At 44.8% G+C, this 22,772-nt stretch overlaps 2 protein-coding genes across 2 annotated transcripts; both read left to right on the top strand.

Annotated features, from left to right (window-relative positions):
- Positions 1-2,895: 2,895 nt before the first annotated feature.
- LOC127655618 (uncharacterized) lies at positions 2,896-13,962 on the top strand. Its single transcript, XM_052143506.1, has 8 exons — positions 2,896-3,049; positions 3,336-3,457; positions 3,822-4,014; positions 4,115-4,174; positions 5,928-6,104; positions 11,909-12,091; positions 12,216-12,643; positions 13,528-13,962. The coding sequence occupies exons 1-8, from the start codon at positions 2,896-2,898 to the stop codon at positions 13,582-13,584; spliced, it is 1,374 nt and encodes a 457-aa protein (XP_051999466.1). The 3' UTR covers positions 13,585-13,962.
- A 5,875-nt stretch (positions 13,963-19,837) lies between these two features.
- Positions 19,838-22,369, top strand: LOC127655606 (protein mono-ADP-ribosyltransferase PARP15-like). Its single transcript, XM_052143497.1, has 3 exons — positions 19,838-20,213; positions 20,315-20,451; positions 22,181-22,369. The coding sequence occupies exons 1-3, from the start codon at positions 19,985-19,987 to the stop codon at positions 22,367-22,369; spliced, it is 555 nt and encodes a 184-aa protein (XP_051999457.1). The 5' UTR covers positions 19,838-19,984.
- Positions 22,370-22,772: the final 403 nt, after the last annotated feature.

Raw genomic sequence — 22,772 nt, 5'->3', positions numbered from 1 at the left:
GACTTAAACAAAGCGATAAAAAGAGAACACTTTAAGTTACCAACAAGAGAAGAAATCATGGCACAGTTTGCTGGAGCTAAGTGGTTCAGTAAACTAGACGCTTCGTCAGGCTTCTGGCAGATGAGGCTGGACGAGGAGAGTTCGAAACTGTGCACGTTCAACACACCTGAGGGCAGGTACAGGTTTCTTCAGCCTGCCGTATGGCATTTTGTCAGCACCTGAAGTCTACCATAAGACTATACACATGATCTTCGAGCACATACCAGGAGTAGAGACCATGATGGATGACATCATAGTCTGGGGCTCGCATCGAGAAGAACATGATGAAAGACTTAGACAAGTGTTAGACAAGACAAGGGAAGTGAATCTGAAACTTAACAAAGATAAATGTGAGTTTGGAGTGAAAACACTTACCTTTGTGGGAGATGTTGTCAGTGAAGAGGGAGTGAAGCCTGACCCGAAAAAACGTCAGCAATCAACAACATGGAAAGACCAAACAACAAAGATGAGGTCAGACGTTTTCTGGGAATGGTCACCTATCTGGCCAAGTTTGTCCCACAGTTGTCAGCACAGTCAGCGCCTCTCAGGAGTCTTCTCGAACAGAAGAATGAATGGATCTGGTCTCATGAGCAGGAGAAATGTTTTGTGAAACTGAAAGAGACTCTGACACAGGAGCCCGTGTTAAAGTTTTATGACCCAGAAAAGAGAACAAGGATCTCAGCAGATGCGTCACAGTATAGCCTGGGTGCGGTGCTGCTGCAGCAATACGACGAGCAGTGGCTACCTGTCGCCTATGCATCCAGAGCCTTGACAAGCGCGGAGTCCAGGTACGCTCAAATTGAGAAGGAGCTATTAGCGAGCATGTATGCATGTGAACGCTTTCACCAATATGTCTATGGTCAAGCTTTTGAAGTAGAAACTGACCATAAACCTCTGGTGTCCATCATGTCCAAACCTCTGAATGACTGTCCTGTACGGATACAACGCATGCTAATCAGGCTGCAAAAATATGACGTGCACATGATATATACACAAGGGAAATACATGTACACCGCCGACACCTTGTCTAGAGCAGTAGATAAAGGGGAACGTCCGGACAGCGAGAGCAATGCAGAAATACAAGCATACGTGGACATGATTGTGACAAATCTGCCAGTAACAGTGGACAGAACAGAACAAATTAAGAGAGAGACAAATGCAGACGAAACAATGAAAGAACTCAAGTGTGCAATACAGAAAGGATGGCCTGAAAACAAAAAGGATTTCCCCATGAACATAAAAGACTATTGGAACTGCAGAGCCGAGCTCACTGTTGTGGATGACTTAGTGTTGAAGGGGAGCAAGTTTGTTATTCCATCATCATTACGTAAGCAAATGCTCCAAAAGATACACGAAGGCCACCTCGGAGAAGTCAAGTGTAAACGACGGGCAAGAGAAGTAATGTACTGGCCGAGAATCAACCAAGACATCAGCCAGACAATAGCGTCATGTGAACTTTGTCGCACCCACAGGCCAAAACAACAAGATGAGCCGCTGATGACTCATCCGGTGCCCCACAGACCTTACTACAAGGTTGGAACTGACCTATTTGACTGTAATGGAAAGAGTTACATAGTGGTCACTGACTACTTGTCAAACTATCCAGAAGTTGGAGCGCTGCAGTCAATATCAAGTAAGGCAGTCATCAGCTACCTCAAGGCTGTCTTCGCCAGACATGGTGTCCCATGTGAATTGTTTTCGGACAATGGGCCCCAGTTTTCCAGCAGCGAGTTTGCTGCCTTTGCCAAAGAATGGGGGTTTCAACACTCTACGTCGAGTCCAACCTATCCAAAGTCCAACGGCTTGGCAGAAAGCTCTGTGAAAACAGTGAAAAACATGATGAAAAAAGCGCAGGACAGAGATGACTTTCAGAAAAGCTTACTGATCTATAGGAGTACACCTCTACAGAACGGGCTATCACTAGCCCAAATGCTGATGGGTAGACGCATTCGCTCTAACCTACCAATAAATGAAGACCTGCTTATGCCAAAAAGTGCTCATAAAGTCAGAAAAATAAAAGAGGAACAGAAAGCGAAACAAAAACATTGGTTTGATCGAACGGCAAAGCACCTGCCAATGCTGAAGCCTGGAGACATGGTGCGTCTCAGGGACATCGCTACAGGCACATGGAGACAAAAGGGACAGGTGGAGGAGGAAGTTGCTCCACGCTCCTACAGGATCCAGACGGAGAATGGAGTGTTTCTGAGGAGGAACCGCACGGATCTTCAACTGCAGCTGAATGAAAAGGACACTACAGCTCAGGAGATGGTTCAGCAGGACACGGTTGAATCTACAGAGCTAACTGACAGGGGACTAACAGCAGTGTCTGTGTCACCAACAGCTGCGACACCTACTAAACTGTTGAAATCGCCAGCTGCTGAAATACAGGCTAGACCTAAGAGACATGTTCAGCCACCTAAAAGGTTGATCGAAAGTTGCTAAAGTTTCTTTTGTTTAGTTGGTGGAACAAAGGAGCAACATGGACCTTTAAGTTTGTCTATATCTAAAAAAAAGTTTAAACTGAAAAGTTGTTTACATGTATAGGTAAGTGTTAAAGTATATATATATACATATATATAAGTATAATAGCACTTGAAGATGGTTATGTTTCTACAGGTTATAAATGTTATTTTGTTATTGAGGTAAATATTATTTTATTAAAGGGGGAAAGATGTGATGTTATGAGTACGTTAAGAACTCCATTACCCGGCAGGCCACGGGGGTGACGGGCATGACGGGAAGCCCGGGATGTGATGTGAAAGCTGTTGAGTAAAGTATGTTAAACCAGCAAATACGCCTCGCCTGCTTATTATAAAGCTTAAGCAAAGCAACACAGACTTCACCCATCAGTTCTCAATGGTGAAGAGCCAGACGGAGGCCATTAAACACATCCGAATCCCGTGCTCCGTCTGCCTTTTGCCAAGGCCGTCCTACTGCGGCATCGACCCCGGCTCCCCCATCATCGGAGCCCACGCGCTGGCCTCTGAGATGAAGATAATCCCGCAGGAAAGTGGCACCGCCTGCCCGTCGACCGAACTCCGCCCATTGGGCCGATAGCTTTATTGCGCTAGCATAAACCAGCTAAGACCATCATGGGAATTGCATGCTGATTATGCTGGTCTTTTCAGCAAGGAAAGGTTTAGTACATTGGCAGTTGAATTAATCATGTACTTTTGATGTCACAAACTTGTCATAGGCACTACACTCTGGACTTGGTAGAGTTCTGGCACTATGTGAGCAGCACTCCTGGGGTTCTGTTGCATTGCCAATAATTGGACCTGGTTTATCGTTGTCAGTACCTGTCAAAGATGCCATTAAAATTCTCACTGATGAGATTGACATTTTTTTATCTGGATCCACTGGTTCCTTCCACACCATTTGCATCACCATAATGCCCAATTACGCTCATTCTGAAGAGGTAAACAACCTAAATATAACTCTCTTTAACTGAACATGTGATTGTATGCACACTCTTACTTATTATGTTTTCTACATTCTATGGCTGGGTTTACAATATTTTGAAAATATTTTGCAGATGTTCCAGACAGTCTATGGCAATCTAAGTGCAAAAATGGTGGACAAAAAAGGGCAAGGCAAGAGCGTCCGATTAAAAATTAAGAAGTATCATCTTATCAATAATATCAAGATCAAATTTATCAAGCACAAATAAAATTATATTTTGAACATCAAATTAAATTTGTATTTACAATATATCTTTGAAAGGATGATGGCTGTTTTGTTAAAACCCTATATTTATGTTTGTTAATATTACATAAATGCAGCCCTGGAAAGGATTTCTTACATTTGCTTGTCTTTCACTGGCCGCCACAGCTCTTTTCCACTCACTGACAACTGACCTTGATGAGGTCATCATGGCAGTAGATGGGATTCAGCTCCATCTAGTGTTTGGTGACATAACCAATGAGACTGCTGATGCCATTGTCAACTCTACTGATTTTATGGACTTCCAAACAGGTGAACAAATGTCTTAATCAAAACATTCTTCAAATATTTGGTATGATAAAATATTTAGACCATGAATGTTTTCTCTCTCTCTCTTTCTCTCATTTCACAGGAGTGTGTAAGGACATCCTCACTAAAGCAGGACCACAAGTCCAGGCTAATCTGACAGGAGGTAAGCAAAATAAACCACCAATTATTTGATAGAATTAGCCTAGGAATTAAATCCAAATATGAATAGACTCATGTCAACTGTGTTCCAAAGAAAGTTACAAAATATTTGAACATGATTCTGTTTCTTGAAGGTATTATCACAAATCACAATAAAGTGATTTTATTTTATTTTATTTTATTTTATTTTATTTGATTGATTGAATACCTAAAGTATGCCCAACATGCCTTTCAACAAACAGATCTTTATATCTACATATTCTTTGTGTTTTTATTTTGTAAAAGGACACACCATTACATTTGTTTAAAACTGTTAGGAAACCAAAATTCAAAAATATATTTGTAAGAAGTTCACTTATATTGTACATGTAGGACTTTGAGCTTTAGATTTAGCATATATATATCATTATTATTGAGAGTGCTCTGAAAATGTAAATAAAGCAGAAAAGATTAAGTACTTTCTATTTTGAATAAGTAAGTGTAAGAGTGAACTTGAAAATAGTGAGTAAATTAAATATTTCTACTTAAATTCAAGCATGTAAGAAAATATTCATGATTGTTTGTTATTTGTACAATGTGTCCTCATGTATCAATCCTACATTAGAAAATTTACAGGCAAATAAAATAAGTAAATTTCCCTTAAATTTTCATAACTGGTGTTCCATGCTTGAATTATTAATGAGCTTGCATAGTTTCACTATTAGCAAGTTTATTGAGACTGTTTTTTATTGTTGATTTTGCTGATACATGTTGTAACTTATTGTTTTGTGATGTCTGAAGTTCATTTTCTACTCAAAATTACCTGTTCTTGATATATATAAAAAAAACTTTTCATCTTTACCATCACCTGTGTTTTGAGCGTGTTGAGGTCTGTGTGCACAGCCCTGTATGATGTTTTTTCGCCGAAGTAGTCCAATAGACTGCATAGCGTGCAATCATTTCCCTGTGGAAGCCTTCAAATTGTCATGTGATACATGATTAAATATGTATTTATAAGTAAAATTATGAGGGAATGCAAACTATTGCGAGGGAATGCAAAAATGATCGGGAGGCCCTGCAATGCTTATTGTGAACAAACACAAAACTTATTGCGAGGGAACAAAACATTTATTTCAAGGTAATGCTAAACTTATTGCTAGGGAATGCAATCTATTTAGATAAAACGCAAAATTTATTGCAAGAAAACACAAAGCTTGTTGTGAGGGAATGCAAACTATTTCGATGAAATGCAAAACTTATTGCGAGGGAATGCAAAACTTATTTTCGGAGGCCCGCAAAACCTATTGTGAGGAAACGCAAAACTTATTGTGAGGAAATGCAAAACTTATTGTGAGGGAACGCAAACTATTGTGAGGGAACGCAAAATGTATTGCGAGGGAATGCAAATATTATTATGAAGGCCTGCAAAGCTTATTTCTAGGAAATGCAAAACTTATTGTGAGGGAACGCAAACTATTACGATGAAACGCAAAATGTATTGCGAGGCAACGCAAAATGTATTGCGAGGCAATGCAAACTATTGCGAGGTAGCGTAAATATTATTGCACAGACACACAAAACTGTTTCAGAAAATAAATTCCTGCCCTGTCCTCTCTTTACTGTGTTAATTAAATCAGGACACTTGTAATAATTAAATCAGGACACTACAAAATTATTTCAGCATTCTGTAGAGGATGTTCATTTAACAACCAAAACAAGTAAAGCAACAATGATGAACAATGATCAAATGATATCCCATTTATTTATATGATCTTCAGCTCAGGTACAGCATGGAAAGATCTTTACAACCCATCCAGGAGGCTTCCCCTGTAAGCTGATCATACATGTTTGTGGACAGAGGGACTCGAGTGTCATCAAGTCCTTGGCAAAAGAAATAGTGGTTTACTGTGAGGCCGGAAACTACCAGTCAGTGGCCATTCCTGCAATCTGTGCTGGTCAGTATAGCTTAATTTTTACTTTGTACTTAATGTATACTTAAAGAGAAAAAAATACTTTGCCTGTTTTAAAATTTATGTATTTCAGTTTCATAACAAAATCAGATTGAATTGCGTAAACTTTTACTAAATTAAATTAATAAATCTTAAATGTAAAATGCATGTTTTTTTTCATTTAATTTAAAGGTTACACAATTCTGTTATAAAATTGAAAAGTGTAAATCATAAAAATTAGGTTTCCCTATCTGTCACTCACTTGACATTGTGTCGATATATTGACACTAGGGGTCCCTCTTGGGAGCCCCAAAAACCTCAGAAAAGGCCAATGGTAATTGGCAAGTGGAATTTGCATGCCACTCCCCTGGACATACGGGTATAAAAGGAGCTGGCTTGCAGCCACTCATTCAGATTTTTTCTTGGGAATCGAGTGGTGTTGAATCAGCAAGTTCCACTGCAATTCCATTCACCTCACAATTTGTATGCTGCTGGATATATGCTGCTGTCGCATTGCAGCGGTTTCTCCCCCTTGTGCACGGGAAGTGGGCGTTCGTGTCCTTAATTATCTCGACGACTGGCTGATTCTAGCTCACTCTCGAGACCTGTTGTGCGCACACAGGGACCTGGTGCTCAGGCACATCAGCCGGATGGGGATTCGAGTCAACTGGGAAAAGAGCAAGCTCTCCCTGGTATAGAGCATCTCTTTTCTCGGGATGAAGTTAGACTCAGTCTCTATGATAGCGTGCCTCACAAACGATCATGCACAGTTGGTGTTGAAGTACCCGAAGTCATTCAGGTGGACCACAGCGGTCCCACTGAAACGGTTTCAGAGGCTCCTGGGGCATATTGCATTCTCAGCGGTCACGGCGCTCGGGTTGATGCATATGAGACCGCTCCAGCACTGGCTTCAGACTCGAGTCAAGATGGGCATGGTGCTTATCGCGTTGGCCATCAAGGCGATCTGCCACCCCATGTTCAGCCCTTGGTTGGACCATGCATTTCTGCGGACAGGTGTCCCCTTAGAGCAAGATTCCAGGATTGTTGTTGTTACGAAAGACACATCCAAGGTAGGCTGGGGCGCCCTGTGCAACAGGCACGCAGCCGTGGCTCCTGGATAGGGCTGAGGCTGCATTGGCTTGTCAACTGCCTCGAGTTGCTGGCAGTATTGTTGCATTGGCCATTGATCCAGGGCAAGCACGTGTTGGTCCGAATGGACAACACAGCAACAGTAGTGTATATATAAACCACCAAGGTGGCTTACACTCGCGTCACTTGACACAACTCGTCTGAAGTCGTTGTGGGCCACTCACATCCCAGGCAACCTCAACCACGCAGCGGACACACTTTTGCAACAGGTTACACTCAGGGGAGAGTGGAGACTCCACCCCCAGGTGGTCCAGCTGATTTGGAGTCAATTCAGCAAAGCACAGGTTGACCTACAGCCCCTCCCTGGACAGTTCCCCTGAGGGAGGACCTCCCAGGGCATTATCTGGCACCCCACAACCAGACCTCTGGAGTCTCCATGTCTGACCCCTGGATGGGACGTGGAAGACCTAAGTGGCCTACCACCTGCAGTGGTAGACATGATCACTCAGGCCAGGGCTCCCTCTACAAGGCACTTGTATGCAAATTGGTGTTTTTCCAGAGGTGAAGATCCCAGAGATGCGCAGTTGGATCAGTGCTTTCCTTCTTGCAGGAGAGGTTGGAGGGTTTAAGGTGCATGTGGCCACTATAGTGGTGCACCAGGACGTGGTGGACGGTAAGTCCCTTAGGAACCATGACCTGATCACCAGGTTCCTTAGAGGCAGGAGGAGGTTGAATCCTCCTAGGCAGTGCCTCATTCCCTTGTGGGATCTCTCTGTGGTCCTGCTGGTCCTGCAGAGAGCCCCATTTGAGCCCCTAAAGTCAGCTGAGCTAAAGGCTCTGTCATTGAATTTAGTCACAAGATTTTATAATCTCTGGGTTGAGCCGGTTTCATCCTGTGTGTTGTCAGGTTCTAACAGGTAATTTGGCAGAGAAGTTTGATGCTGGCTTAGTATGTGTGCTAGTATGCCCTGTAATGGGGTAGTTGCTCCATATGTGCTGGTTGCCTTTGGGTAACCCCCTGTGATGTATTTTCTGTGGTATGGTCTCCCTGTTGGTAAATCCGCGTCTTACTTGGGCAGAGCTCCCTCTGCCACCGGTTGGCATTTTTGTAAAGCTCCTCCCCTCTGGGTAGGTCCTATTGTGGCACTTCTTCCACATGCGATACTGCCGGTCAGTATGTCCATGTGACGGATTCTCCACATGTTACCTCCCATTCAGGCAGGGTTTTTCCTCCCTCCGAAAAAGGAAAAGACATGGCAAGTGCACCCAGCCCCCACGTAACCTACCCCAACACCCCACCAGTGTCATACAGGCCTTTGCACCCCGGGGACAAAAACTCATAGTGGGCACAGGCCACACCAGCCATGGCCTCTTCTCTTATTTTTTCTCCAAAAAAATTGAAAAGTCTGACACTTGAAAAAAAGCTTTTATCAAGCTGTACATGATGGGAACAAGTGATATATACTAAAGATATCTTCTATTACTCAATAACAGATTGCAGACACAGTGTGTAATACTGTGGTTAAGACTCAATGAATTCATTAATTAACTTTTCTCAGTTATATATTTTTTGGGATATATTTAAGCAATTTACACTCAGTATCAATTAACCCTCGGAGACCCCTGCATATAGATTGATAATGTATTTTCTTTTTTAATCCTTGAACGTGTTTTTGTGTAGCCGCTGTTTATAAAAATCTTGCAAATATTTCTTTGAGGTGGCAAGCTGTGACATTCAATATGCAATTTCGTTTCCACCAAAATGTTGTGTTGATGTAGTGACACTAGGTTTATTACCGAATTACAAACCTTATTACCGAATTCTACGCGTTCGGACCAGTCAAAACATGGGACGAGACCAGCTCAACCCGGAGATTGTAAAATGTCACGAAGGTATTGGGTATTGCCCAGTCTCTGCAGATGTCTGCTAGAGAGGTGCCATTGGCCAGTGCCCACGAGGATGCCACACTCCTTTTATAGTGTGCTCGAACCCACAAGGGGGCGGGCATGGCCTGGGTCTGGTAGGCCAACGCAATGGCATCCACGATCCAGTGGGAAAGCCTCTGTTTGGAGAAAGCATTCCCTTTCTGCTCTCCACCAAAACAGACAAAGTGCTGCTCAGAGTGTCTAAAGCTCTGCGTGCAATCCAAATAGATGCGCAAAGCATGCACCGGACTCAGTACCGCTAAAGCTAGGTCTGCCTCCTCCCGGGGCCGTAATTGCAGGTTCACTACCTTATCCCTGAAATGGGTCGTAGGAACCTTGGGCACGTAGCCCGGTCTGGGTCTCAGGATGACGTGAGAGTCTGCCGGACCGAACTCCAGGCAAGTGTCGCTGACAGAGAGCGCTTGCAGGTCTCCAACCCTCTTGATGGAAGTGAGCGCTATCAGTAGGGCCGTCTTCAAGGAGAGGGCCTTTAGTTCAACTGATTCTAGTGGCTAGTGGCTCCGAGAGGACAACGGAGAGATCACATGAGGGGAACAGGCATGGTCTAGGAGGGTTCAGCCTCCGGGCACCTCTAAGAAATCCTGATGATCAGGTTGTGCTTCCCTAACCACTTACCACTAAATGGCTGAGGTGCATGAGCACCAGGTCCCTGTGCGCACAAAGCAACTTTCGAGAGTGTGCTAAGATTAGCCAGTTGTCAATGTAGTTGAGTATGCGAATGTCCACTTCACTTAACGGGGCAAGAGCTGCCACTGCGACTTTCGTGAAGATGCAAGGGTACAGGGATAGACTGAAGGGGAGGACCTTGTACTGATACGCCAATGTAGAAAGGGTCTGTGACGGGGTAATATTGAGACATGAATGTACAGATCCTTCAGGTCTATCGCCGTGAACCAATCTTGATGCCGCACGCATGTCAGAATACGTTTCTGTGTCAGCATCTTGAACGGGACTCCGTGTAATCCCCGGTTCAGAACTCGCAGGTCCAAGATTGGCCGCAACCCACCGCCTTTCTTGTGTACAATGAAGTAAGGGCTGCAGAAACCCTTCTCTATCTTGACTGGAGGGACAGGCTCTATCACATCCTTGCACAGAAGGGTTGCGATCTCACAGGGTGGAGGAGTTTTCGCCCTGAACCGAGGTTACCTGGACACCACTGAAATGGGGTGCTTGGCGAACTGAATTGTGTAGCCGAGTCGGATGGTCCTTGCCAGCAGCCACGATTGGTTGGAAAACATAAACAATGCGTCTAAGCCCCGGGCGAGGGGAAATAAATGAACGATCACATGTGACATACCAGGAGGTAGGGCCACGTGGCGGGGGGGAGCAGGCAACATCATGTTGGGGAGCTTTGCTTCGTCCCGAGGTGGTTGTGCTGAGGAGAGGCTTGAAGCACTTACCTTGCTCCGTGTACCAAGCCTGGGGCGGGTAGGCAACTGAGGAGGAGGTTCTGTAGCAACGACCTCTAGACTCGTCACCACCTGCCGGCCTGAGGCGCGAGTGTATAGCAGTTGGGCACGCGAAGGCGGAGGGTCCGTGTTCATGGGGGCCCAACTGCAAGTGCTCGGTGTCTGAACACCGTGAGAATGCCGGCTGTGGGCACAAGTGACCCAGGGAGTGAGGAAACTGCTTCCTTTGTGACAACGTGGGTACCACAGCCCATTGGGGGTGCGGCAAGCAAAGGAAAAGAAACAAAAGATTCTCTACCCGGCCCTCCAATGGAGTGGTCTGGATACTAGCTCTGTGGTGCAACGTGGGGGGCAGCTAGAGTGGCTTTCCCCCGGAAGAAAGAAAGCCACTACTGCAACATTGCCATGAGCCGTCCACAAACGCTGCCTCTGTGTGATCTCTGCCCAGACACGAGAGGCAGCGCCGTGGCTGTCAGAAGTGGAGATGTGACGACCACATCCAGCAATGACACAAGAAGGAAGGGCATCTCCACAAAAATGTGTTCACTCTTTTAGAGAATATATATATATATATATATATATATATATATATATATATATATATATATATATATCTCTTTTAGAGGGCTGTCGAAGCGCTCAGGGGCGTAGTCTGAAGAGGAGAAAGAGAAAAGCCGCTGATATGCGTTGTATTTCCAACAGCGTATGCGCTTTAGAGGTGAGTGGAACAGCAGTGGGTTTTACTCAGCTCGCTGAAACACAACCGCTCGGCTCCGAAGAAAAAATCTGTCTGAACAGACAAGCTTCCCTCCTTTTATACCCGTAAGTCCAGGGGAGGGTGCATGCTAATTTTGTTCGCCAATTTTCATTGGCCTTTTCTCAAAGATGTAGAGGTAACTGAGGCTCTCAAGAGAGACCCCTAGTGTCACTACATTGACACACCGTCGAGTGAGTGACAGAATGGGAACATTTGTTGTGACACAGTTCAGAGTGTCAACTACTGTTATGTGTAGATTTTGTAAAATTGTAATTATAATAAATTAAGGTATTGTTTAATTAAACAATTCTACTACGCTGGGTCTATGAGGGTTAAAAAAACTCACTGAGTGTTTAATTTACTCGTACTTTATTTTTTCTAATATATATACTGTGTGTGTGTGTGTGTGTGTGTGTGTGTGTGTGTGTGTGTGTGTGTGTGTGTGTTATTACATATATATTTAAACTACAAAAAATTGTATTTATTTATTTAGTATATTTTTTTTTTGTTTATCTGATAAGAAGTGTAGGTGAATGGAACAGATATTTTGCCACTGAAAATGGCCTGTTGCCTTCTCCAATATCAATTTAAACTTTTGGGCTGTGCAGGAAAAGGAGGTATGGATCCAAGTGTTGTGGCCAAGTCCATTCTACAGGGAGTAAAGCATGCTGTTCAAGAAGCTAACCCTAAAAATCTCAAAACTGTTCGCATCATTCTACTAAAGATCAACGTTTTTCTTAAGTTTAAAGCAATGGCACAGCAAATCTTAAGCGTAAATAAACAGCTGACAGGTGAGGACAAATGTGTGCACTGAAGAGGCTGTAACATTTATTAGATTTGCCTGATTCATTGTTATTTATCTTTCTTATTTCACAAGACAAATCATTGTCAACATGGCCCTTGCACCTTTTTCAGCTCCAGCACATCTTGTACCTATCCATCCAACCATCAGAGGACGCAGTGCAACCACTACAGGTGTGACTAGAATAGTGCGTCGATCACGGCCTTTACCATCTTCAAGATTACACCTTAGTTCTCTTGTGGCGTCTTTGCCTGTTGCTCAGTCCACAGCTGCATTCCTAGTCATTGGATTTACCTATGATAATGTGTTTGATGCCTGCCGTGAACTTCATCGGGCATATGACAACCAGTGTTCTACACACTCTTTCTCCTCTGAGGACATTGGATGGCTCACTGATGATGAGGTGGATCAGCTGCGATCGAAACTAAATTCTTTGCACCTGCAGATGCAAAAGAGCAACGCAGATTCCTGGGTAGTGACTGGGCTGAAGGATGGAGTGAATGAAGTGGTTAGACTGGTACAAGGTGCACTTCGCAGGCAGGTGTGAAATTGAATGGAATAACATTATATGGTTTAATGTAGTATTTTGCAGTATGTTAATCTTATGCTTTTATTTATTTACTTATTGTTTGTTTGTTTTGAAACAGAAGGAATTTTTATAAAGTTAAGTTTCGATTAACTAAGTCTAAAGTTAAAATCTGACAACTAATTGAGGTCTAAGCTGAAATCGTCATGATTTCTAAACATAAGATAGATATAGTCTATAGTGTAAGTATCAGGGGCATCACTTTGTTTTTAAAAAAAAACTGTTGGGACATTGTGAGAGGGGGGTGTTGTTATGACACAAAGTGGTGAAACTCATGAATATTAATTTGAATATGTGCAGTTCTGTGAAATTGTGAGGAATTGTTAATTAGTGGCAAACATACAAGGGGCAGGGAATATATAGACCTTTGTGAATAATGGTTGCTTTATTACTGTGAAGGTTTCTACATCAGCAGATTGTATAATGACCAGGCTATTATTTCCCAAAAATAATCTGATTAACTATATACCAATTGCCAGGGAGGTGCTATTGTGAGGAGCGTGAGATCTGAGAGTCAAGTCCGAGTGGGCCAGTGGGGGGCCACGATAATGACTTGTTTCTCGACCGCCCTGACCTTGCACAGGACTTGTGCAAGTAGGCTTACTGGGGGAAATTAGTATTTGCTCCAGGGTTCGTACTCCGCTGAGTATATATACCAATATTTTTTTGGGTTGGACATTTTTGGTTGGGTCCAGTGGCAAGATTTAGCTGGTTTTCTCATAAAATGCGATCAAAGTTTCATCGATGTCAGAAATATAGACAAACACAATGTGCTTAAACTAACAACACACAAACAATTATAATCTTGTATGTCTTTATTGAACATTAAACATTCACAGTGCTGTGGAAAAACCCTTGGATTTAATAACTGGTCGATCCTCCTTTGCCAGCAATAACATCAACCAAGCATTTCCGGTAGCAGTGGATTAGACCTGCACAACGTTCCGAAATATTTTTGGACCATTCGTCCTTACAGAACTGCTTCAGATCAGCCATATTCTTTGGATGTTTGGTGTGAATGGCTCTCTTGAGGTCATTCCACAGAATCTCTACTGGGTTAAGGTCTGGGCTCTGACAGGGCCACTCCAAAAAAGCCATTCTGTAGTGGATTTACTTAGATGTTTAGGGTCATTGTCCTGCTGCGTTACTCAACTTTTACTGAGTTTCAGCTGATGCACAGCCACCCTGATTATCCTGTTGGATATCTAGATTTAGGGCAGTGGTGGCTCAGTGGTTAAGGCTCAGGGTTACTGACCAGAAGGACAGGGGTTCAAGCCCCAGCACCACCAGGATGCCACTGTTGGGCCCTTGAGCAAGCCCTTAACCCTATCTGCTCCAGGAGCGCCGTATCATGGCTGACCCTGCACTCTGACCCCAGCTTAGCTGGGATATGTGAAAACTAATAAATTTCACTGTATATATGCAAAAAAAAACTGTGTGTATAATGTGTGACCACAATAAAGGATTCTTCTTCTCTTCTTCTAGATAAACTTGAGAATTCATTTTTTCCTCAATGATGGTAAGCGAAGCAGCAAAGCAGCCCCATATCATGATACTCCCTCCACTGTACTTCACTGTTGGGATGATGTTTTTGTTTTGGTATGCAGTGCCCCTTTTACGCCATATGTAGTGCTGTGTTTTCTTCCCAAACTATTCAACCTTAGATCCATCAGTCCACAAAACCTTTTCCCAATAGCATTGTGGAGTGTTAAGGTGGTCTTAGGCAAACTTCAATCATGCATCAATGTTTTTGTTGGAAAGCAGCAGTTTCCTTAGTGGTGTCTTGCCATGGAAACAATGCCTGTTTAATGTTTTCCATATTCATTAACAAAGATGGTAGCCAGTTCCAATGATTCCTTCAAGTCTTTAGCTGTCACTCTAGGGTTCTTTTTTTTACCTCATTTAGCATTCTGTGATGAGCCATTGTGTGTGTGGAAATGCCCTTAAACCAAGCCGTGAGTTCTACTGTCAATTTTTTACAATGTGACTTCACCAAGTGTTTTAGTGATCGCCGAACATGATCATTCAAGATTCTTTTCTCGACCACATTTCTTCCGCGAAGCTGGCAATTCACCACTATCCTTCCAGGTTTAAATTATGCGTTGGATAGTTCTTAACTCAATTCCAGTAATTTCAGAATTCTCCTTAGTTGTTTTCTTTGTTTGATGCACCTGCAAACAAAAAGTGTTCCAAATAATAATCAATCATTTGCGCCACATCTTTTCCACAGCTACGGGACAAATTAAATCAGAACACTTAAAATCAACTTAATACATTTATGTTTGAGATGAGAATATAATTATATTGTGTAAAGTTCAAGTGATATTCAACACAGTCATCAAAAAGTGATATGCTCACTGTGGCAGCGGGGGCATGGTCAAGCACCCGTCCGGGAGAGGAAAGTGGTAAGGGCGCTTACACCTGAGCTAAATTATGCCTAACACCTGTCTCTAATTCCAGTGAGCACGAGGAGAGCGGCATAAATGCAGACTCCGAGCCTCCAGTCGAGAGAGAGAGCCCAAAAAGCAACTCAGTGTGCTGTATGTGCTGTGTGCTATTTGAAAAACGGCAATTAAAAGCCTACCTTCTGTTGTTGAACCCCGTTTCCTGTGTCCTCCTTGACCATCCTTCCCGTAACTTTGTTACACTGGTGCCGAAACCCGGGAAAATTACTTTCCAGCATGGAGCAAAGTCACCCCATAGAGTCCTCCCAGCTGGCAGAAGTCCTCCAGTCCCTCGCGACGCTGCATCAAGGCCACCAGCAATCCCTGCTTGAGCTCCGGCAGGACCAAGATCGCCAGTTTTTCGAGATCATGCGGGCTCAGGCAGAGGACCGGCTCGCCATCCGGAGCCTCCTCAGCCAGGAGACGGAGCCGGCCACAGCCGCGACCCCGGACACCCGCGCTACGCTATCTCCGCCCACGTTACAGAAGATGGGGGCAGAAGATGATCCTGAGGCCTTCCTCGACTTGTTCGAGCGGACGGCAGAAATCTGGGGCTGGCCGCCCGAACAGTGGGCAGCCCGCCTAATTCCTCTCCTGTCCGGGGAAGCTGAACTCGCGGCACAACAACTGCCGGTGACAAACCTCCTGGCTTACTCTGACCTGAAGAGGGCCATTCTGCAACGGGTCAGTCGGAGCCCGGAAGAGAATCGGCAGCTCTTCCGGGGCATGAAGTTAGAGAAGTCCGATCGCCCGTTCGCGTTTGCTCAACGGCTCCGGGACGCCTGTCGGCGGTGGCTGCTCGCGGGGGACCGCGACGTCGAGGGAGTCATCGATCAGGTGGTGCTGGAACAATTCGCGCAACGGCTGCCCAGGAGAACGGCGGAGTGGGTCCAGTGCCACCGCCCGGCGTCACTGGAGGAAGCTGTTCGGCTGGCGGAGGACCATTTGGCGGCGATCCTGAGGGCGGACGAGCCTTATTCTTCTCTCTCTCTCGCCCCTTCCCTTGTGTCTCCACCCCCCTTCTCCCCCTCCCCTGTGTTTTCCCGTTCTGTTTTCTCCCCAGGGCCCGTTCCTGCCCCGTGCAGGCGTGGAGGGTATGTGTGACCTGCTTCCCGGCCTTGGGAGAATGCTCCTTCCTTCAGCCGCTCTCCTCCTCAGGTGGGGGTGCCCGCCAGCACAAGTGCGGGCGTAAAGCCTGGGCCGGTCTGTTGGAGGTGCGGGGACCCGGACCACTTCCGGGATCAGTGTCCGCTGATGGAGGTGGGGACGGTGGTGCAGGTCTCCGACGTCCCGCAGGCAGCCCCCGATCGGGCTGGAGCATACCGGATTCCGGTAAGGATCAGGGGGGTATTTACCAAGCTTTGCTGGATACCGGCTGCAATCAGACCACTATCCACCAACACTTGGTTCAACCCGGGGCTTTGGGTTTAGCTAAGGTGGTGAGGGTGAGGTGTGTGCATGGGGATGTTCACAAGTATCCCATGGTGACTTTGGCGATTAAATTCAAGGGAAGAAACCATAGTGTGGAGGCAGCGGTTAGTTCCCGCCTCACTCATCCGCTAATCTTGGGTACTGATTGGCCGGATTTTAGAGGGATTTTAGAGGGTATTTGCGCGGATGGGTCCTGCATAAAGAGGTGTGCGGTGTGCGATGCTTTGGCAGGGGAGGCGGAGCCGGGGCCGTCCTCGGCTGCTCTGAATGACGAGGGAAGGGGCGAGGTGGCCGCCCCTCCTCTCAGGGAATTCCCTGAGGGGGACTTTCCTCTAGAGCAGTCGCGGGACGAAACCCTTAAACATGCTCTTGACCAAGTGAGAGTAATTGATGGTCAACAGCTCCGGCCGGGCATCGCCATTTCATACCCATATTTTGCCTTGATTAAAGATCGGCTATATAGAGTGACGCAGGACGCTCAAACAAAAGAGGATGTGACACAGTCATTGATTCCACGGAACCGCCGGGAAATGATTTTCCAGGCGGCACACTTTAATCCTAAGGCCGGTCACCTAGGGGAATGAAAAACACTTCTCCGTCTAATAGCTCGTTTCTATTGGTCGTGCATTGGCAGTGACGTCCGCAGGTGGTGTGCGGCGTGCCGCGAATGTCAGCTGGTAAACCCACCGGCTACCCCAAATGCGCCATTGTGCCCCCTTCCATTAATTGAGGTCCCCTTCGAAAGAATTGGAATGGACCTCGTCGGGCCATTAGAACGGACAGCACGCGGACATCGCTTTGTGTTAGTCCTGGTGGATTACGCAACGCGATATCCGGAAGCAGTGCCTCTGAGCAACATCTCAGCACGTAGTGTTGCAGGGGCACTCTTCAAGATAATCTCCCGGGTGGGGATTCCGAAAGAAATCCTCACCGATCAAGGCACGACTTTTTTGTCACGTACATTTCGCGAACTTTACGAACTGTTGGGCATTGAGTCGATTCGCACAAGCGTTTACCATCCCCAGACAGATGGACTAGTGGAACGATTTAATAAAACGCTCAAAAATATGATTCGTAAATTCATGCACGAAGATGCTAGGAATTGGGATAAGTGGTTGGACCCCCTGTTGTTTGCAGTACGAGAGGTTCTGCAAGCCTCCACAGGGTTTTCCCCATTTGAGCTGCTGTATGGGCGACGCCCACGCGGGGTCCTTGACGTCATCCGTGAAGCTTGGGAGGAGGGACCTTCGAATAGCAAAAACTAAATTCAGTACGTTCTTGATCTTAGAGCAAAACTCCACACACTGGGGCAATTAACACAGGAGAATTTGTTCCAGGCTCCAGAACGCCAATGCCGGCTGTATGACAGGGGTGCTCGGCTAAGCTCGGAATTTGCACCGGGAGATAAGGTGCTTGTATTGCTCCCAACATCGAGCTCTAAATTACTCGCCAAGTGGCAAGGACCCTTTGAGGTCACACGACGAGTAGGGGATCTCGATTATGAGGTTAAACGTACCGATAGAGGGGGCGCACGCCAAATATATCACCTCAACCTCCTCAAATTGTGGAGAGAAGAGGCGGCCTCTGTGACGTTGGCAACGGTAGTTCCGGAGAAGGCGGAGCTCGGTCCGGAGGTAAACAAAGCTCGCAATCTCAACACCCCGGTTACTTGTGGAGACCACCTCTCACCGCACCAACTCACAGAGGTTTCCGAGTTACAAAAGGAATTTGCAGATGTGTTTTCTCTGCTACCGGGCCGTACGAACATCATACGACACCACATCGAGACCGAGCCGGGGTGGTGGTACGTAGCCGCCCCTATCGCCTGCCCGAACACAAAAAGAAAATAGTTCGGGAAGAATTGGATTCGATGCTTGAGATGGGAGTAATAGAAGAATCCCACAGCGATTGGTCCAGCCCGGTTGTTCTTGTTCCCAAGAGCGATGGGTCTGTACGATTCTGTGTGGACTATAGAAAAGTCAACGCGGTGTCTAAATTTGACGCATACCCAATGCCCCGTGTTGATGAACTGCTCGATCGGTTAGGTACTGCTCGATTTTATTCGACCTTGGATTTAACAAAGGGCTATTGGCAGATCCCCTTGACACCAATGTCCCGTGAGAAAACAGCCTTCACTACGCCGTTTGGATTACACCAATTTGTGACGCTTCCTTTCGGTTTGTTTGGGGCTCCGGCCACGTTTCAGCGGCTCATGGATCGGATCCTCAGACCTCACACCGCTTACGCCGCTGCCTATTTAGATGATATTATAATTTATAGCAATGATTGGCAGCAGCACATGCAAAATCTGAGGGCCATCCTGAGATCGCTGCGGCGGGCGGGGCTCACGGCAAACCCTAAGAAGTGCGCGATTGGGCGTGTGGAGGTACGGTATCTGGGGTTCCACTTGGGTCATGGCCAGGTGCGTCCCCAAATTGATAAGACCGCGGCGATTGCGACTTGCCCTAGACCTAAGACCAAAAAGGGGGTGAGGCAGCTGGCTGGCTATTATAGAAGGTTTGTGCCTAATTATTCGGACATCACCAGCCCGCTGACTGACCTCACTAAAAAGGGGGCTCCAGATCCGGTTCAATGGTCGGAGCAGTGTCAACAGGTGTTTACGCGGGTGAAAGCCGCACTTTGTGGGGGGCCGCTTCTTCATGCACCTGACTTCTCTCTCCCTTTTATTTTGCAGATGGACGCTTCAGACAGAGGGCTGGGGGCCGTACTCTCGCAGGTGGTGGAGGGGGAGGAGCGCCCAGTGCTGTACATTAGCCGGAAGCTCTCTTTGAGGGAGACTAAGTACAGCACCGTGGAGAAGGAGTGTTTGGCCATCAAGTGGGCGGTCCTCACCCTCCGGTATTACCTGCTGGGGTGGGCCTTCACCCTCTGTTCGGATCACGCCCCACTCCAGTGGCTTCACCGCATGAAGGATACTAATGCCCGGATCACCCGTTGGTATCTGGCTCTCCAGCCCTTTAAATTCAAGGTGGTCCACAGACCGGGGGTGCAGATGGCTGTCGCCGACTTTCTCTCCAGAAATGGGGGGGGAGTGGTAGTTGAGCGGTGGGGGTATGTGGCAGCGGGGGCGTGGTCAAGCGCCCGTCCGGGAGAGGAAAGCGGTAAGGGCGCTTACACCTGAGCTAAATTATGCCTAACACCTGTCTCTAATTCCAGTGAGCACGAGGAGAGCCTCCAGTCGAGAGAGAGAGCCCAAAAAGCAACTCAGTGTGCTGTATGTGCTGTGTGCTATTTGAAAAACGGCAATTAAAAGCCTACCTTCTGTTGTTGAACCCCGTTTCCTGTGTCCTCCTTGACCATCCTTCCCGTAACTTTGTTACACTCACATTGCTATGAAATGTTCAAATGGATACAGACATCTAACAAATGGTAACAAATTTGTCTTTCAAACTCTAAGTTAATGGAACGGGATCAGGACCACCTCTTCACCCAAGTCACATGGTGCATTCTGGGACCACACGGCATTTGGCAGAAGGTAGCCAAAGATATGAATCATAAGCTTGAGAGGGGGGATGTGACAGGAGGAATCACGGATGCACAGGGTGTCAAATGGACTGTGGATTTAAGAAAGATGGAGGCATGTGGGACAGGGCAGGTGACCCAACTCAAACGACTGGAGAACCTTCCAGGTGAGGCATCTTTTATGATATGAGTCACTTTGTTTTGTTCCTTAATAATAATCAACCATCATAAATAACAAACACTGACTTGACTATGTTCTTTATTTCAGATTTCTCTTTGCCTATCTACTGGGACAACATGAGTCAAGGTGAGGTCTTAAAAGTGATTAATCTAGATCAGTCATCTGCAGAATACCAGAGGGTGAAAACGGACTTCAAGAAGACCGTCCAAAAAACAGTGCTCAAGGTACGTAAATTGTATTTGTATATTGTAAAGTGTATGAAAAGAATATTCAAAGTTCAAAACAAATAATGATGCAGTCTCATGCTAACACATTTAATATGCAACCACTTGTGTGATAATCATAGTCATCATGTAATTAAATTAAATTAGATGTGAATTAAAAATCTGACTATAAATTAAATTGTACAATTAATAGTGCTGTCTATTCATTACAATCTTTAATCAAATTAATTACATGATTAATTACAAATTAACTAATCGAATATATCGCAATTAATCGTGCATCAATATAGGCCCTCAAATAAAGATAATTTAGTATATATAAAAGGGATGTCTATTTTTAGACATTTTCATAATCAATTGTTAATCTATAAACTGCTCATTTTAATACCACACAAAGCATGTGGAGGACTCCAAATAATATGTGTATGTAGCCTACTGTTTAAATATAATTTAACTTAATACACTTAAGCAAGTATTGACATTTTCCTCCTAATATTCTTAGTTCACTGTAGTTTAATACATTTAGGCTGTGTTTAGTATGAATTTGCGAATTGTGTAGTTACTGTTAATAATAATAACTTGTATAGAAGATACATATTTTAGTTCATTAAAACTTCACGTTGCGGATCGTGGAATATTTATATAACATGCTGTTTTTCTGGTGCTGATGATGTCAGCTGAATGTGCCTTGCTTTCCCGGTGACGTATTTGTAGCTTGGGATGAAACAAGGAGACCGGCAGATCAACAGTGCTTGTTATCATGTTGTACATTTACTCACTAGCATGGTGTCTGCTAAAAACATAATGTTAATTTATAGAGAAACACCCCAACACTGTTTACACTGAGCCAACTTCCTCTTTACATGAGAGGAAGTGAAGTAGTGATGGCTCTAAGAGGCGGTTCTTGTAGGTGAACGTTGGGAGCTGGCTCACATATCAGAAGAGCCGAATCTATTTATAAAAATATAAAAAGATTAAGAAGTGAATAATCAAAATATTTAAATGAATAGAATTAACTAATTCAAAGTTGAAAAAAGAAATCAAATAATATAGGCCTAAATGCTCAAGCGCACACACATTCGTTCTGTCTACTCAGACTCACAGCCTCACCTGCTGTTCCTGTCAATCAGACACTCAGTGTCAAACAATGAACCAATGATGCATGAGGGAGGGCGGAGCCAACTTATTATGTTGCTCAGATTGTATTCATTTTGAATTGTTACATTTATATCACTTTGTTTATATACATTAAAAATGTATACTTTAAAAGCACATGTGAATTCTCATCCTTCTTTTTTACATTTATTTCAATTTGTGGGATGCTGCAGTTTTGCAAATTGTTATTTATTTTTCTTTGATATGGTGCAATATTCTATTATTAGTACCGCCACTCCCTACATGCATACTACGCAGTCTGTGTAGGGCACCAGCATCTTACCCTAGGAGGGCACCAGTAAGTCCACTGGCTGCCCTTACTCGCACGTTATACGTTATTCAAGGACCCGAAAGCAGTTGCGGAACACAGACAATCGCTTAACACTCATATCACATATCTTCGTTTGTCTTCCTCAGAAGATAGAAAATGTAAAAAAGCGTAAGGGTGATAAAATGAGAGAATTACCATTTGGGGTGAACTATCCCTTTAAGAACAATAAATGTGAATGGGAAGTCCTGCAAGGATATACAGTATTTATTCAACTGCTGTTTGTGTGTGAACTTATTTTAATAGATTCAGCGTATCCAGAATGTGCATCTCCGGCAGTTATATGAGGCACGTAAAAAAGAGCTGGAGAACAGGAATGATTCCAGAGTGAGATCAGGAGAGAAGATCCTTTATCACGGCACAACGGAGGCAGCCTGCACATCCATCATGAATACTAACTTTAACCGCAATTTTGCTGGGCAAAATCGTAATTAAATAAAGCTTCCTTGAAACTGTGACACTACATACTAGTAATAATTTAAAGGGGTCATGAAATGCTCTATTTTTATAGTTTATCATCTTCCCTGAGGTCCATTGATAATGTTAGTAATGGTTTTTTGCATTAAAACAGTAATAATTTAGTAATATATGATAAAAAGTCTCTGGCCCTCTGTCTGAAACGCTTGGTTTTGGCCTTAAAACTTCAACGTAAAACCCCACTGTTCTCAAAAGGAGACATTTTTGAAACTCAGTCGGAAGAGAATGAACCAGCTCAACGACATTATGAAACTAAATTTAACTCAAACACAACTGTTAACACATACCGTCTACACCAGACGAGAGTCACGTCAAAAGAAATAGAGCCTATTATAATCAATGATGTTGTCTACCATGGAAG

The sequence above is a fragment of the Xyrauchen texanus genome, chromosome 2, assembly GCF_025860055.1.
Source record: "Xyrauchen texanus isolate HMW12.3.18 chromosome 2, RBS_HiC_50CHRs, whole genome shotgun sequence".
Classification (NCBI taxonomy): Eukaryota; Metazoa; Chordata; class Actinopteri; order Cypriniformes; family Catostomidae; genus Xyrauchen; species Xyrauchen texanus.
This window is presented reverse-complemented; position numbering and strand designations above follow the sequence as displayed.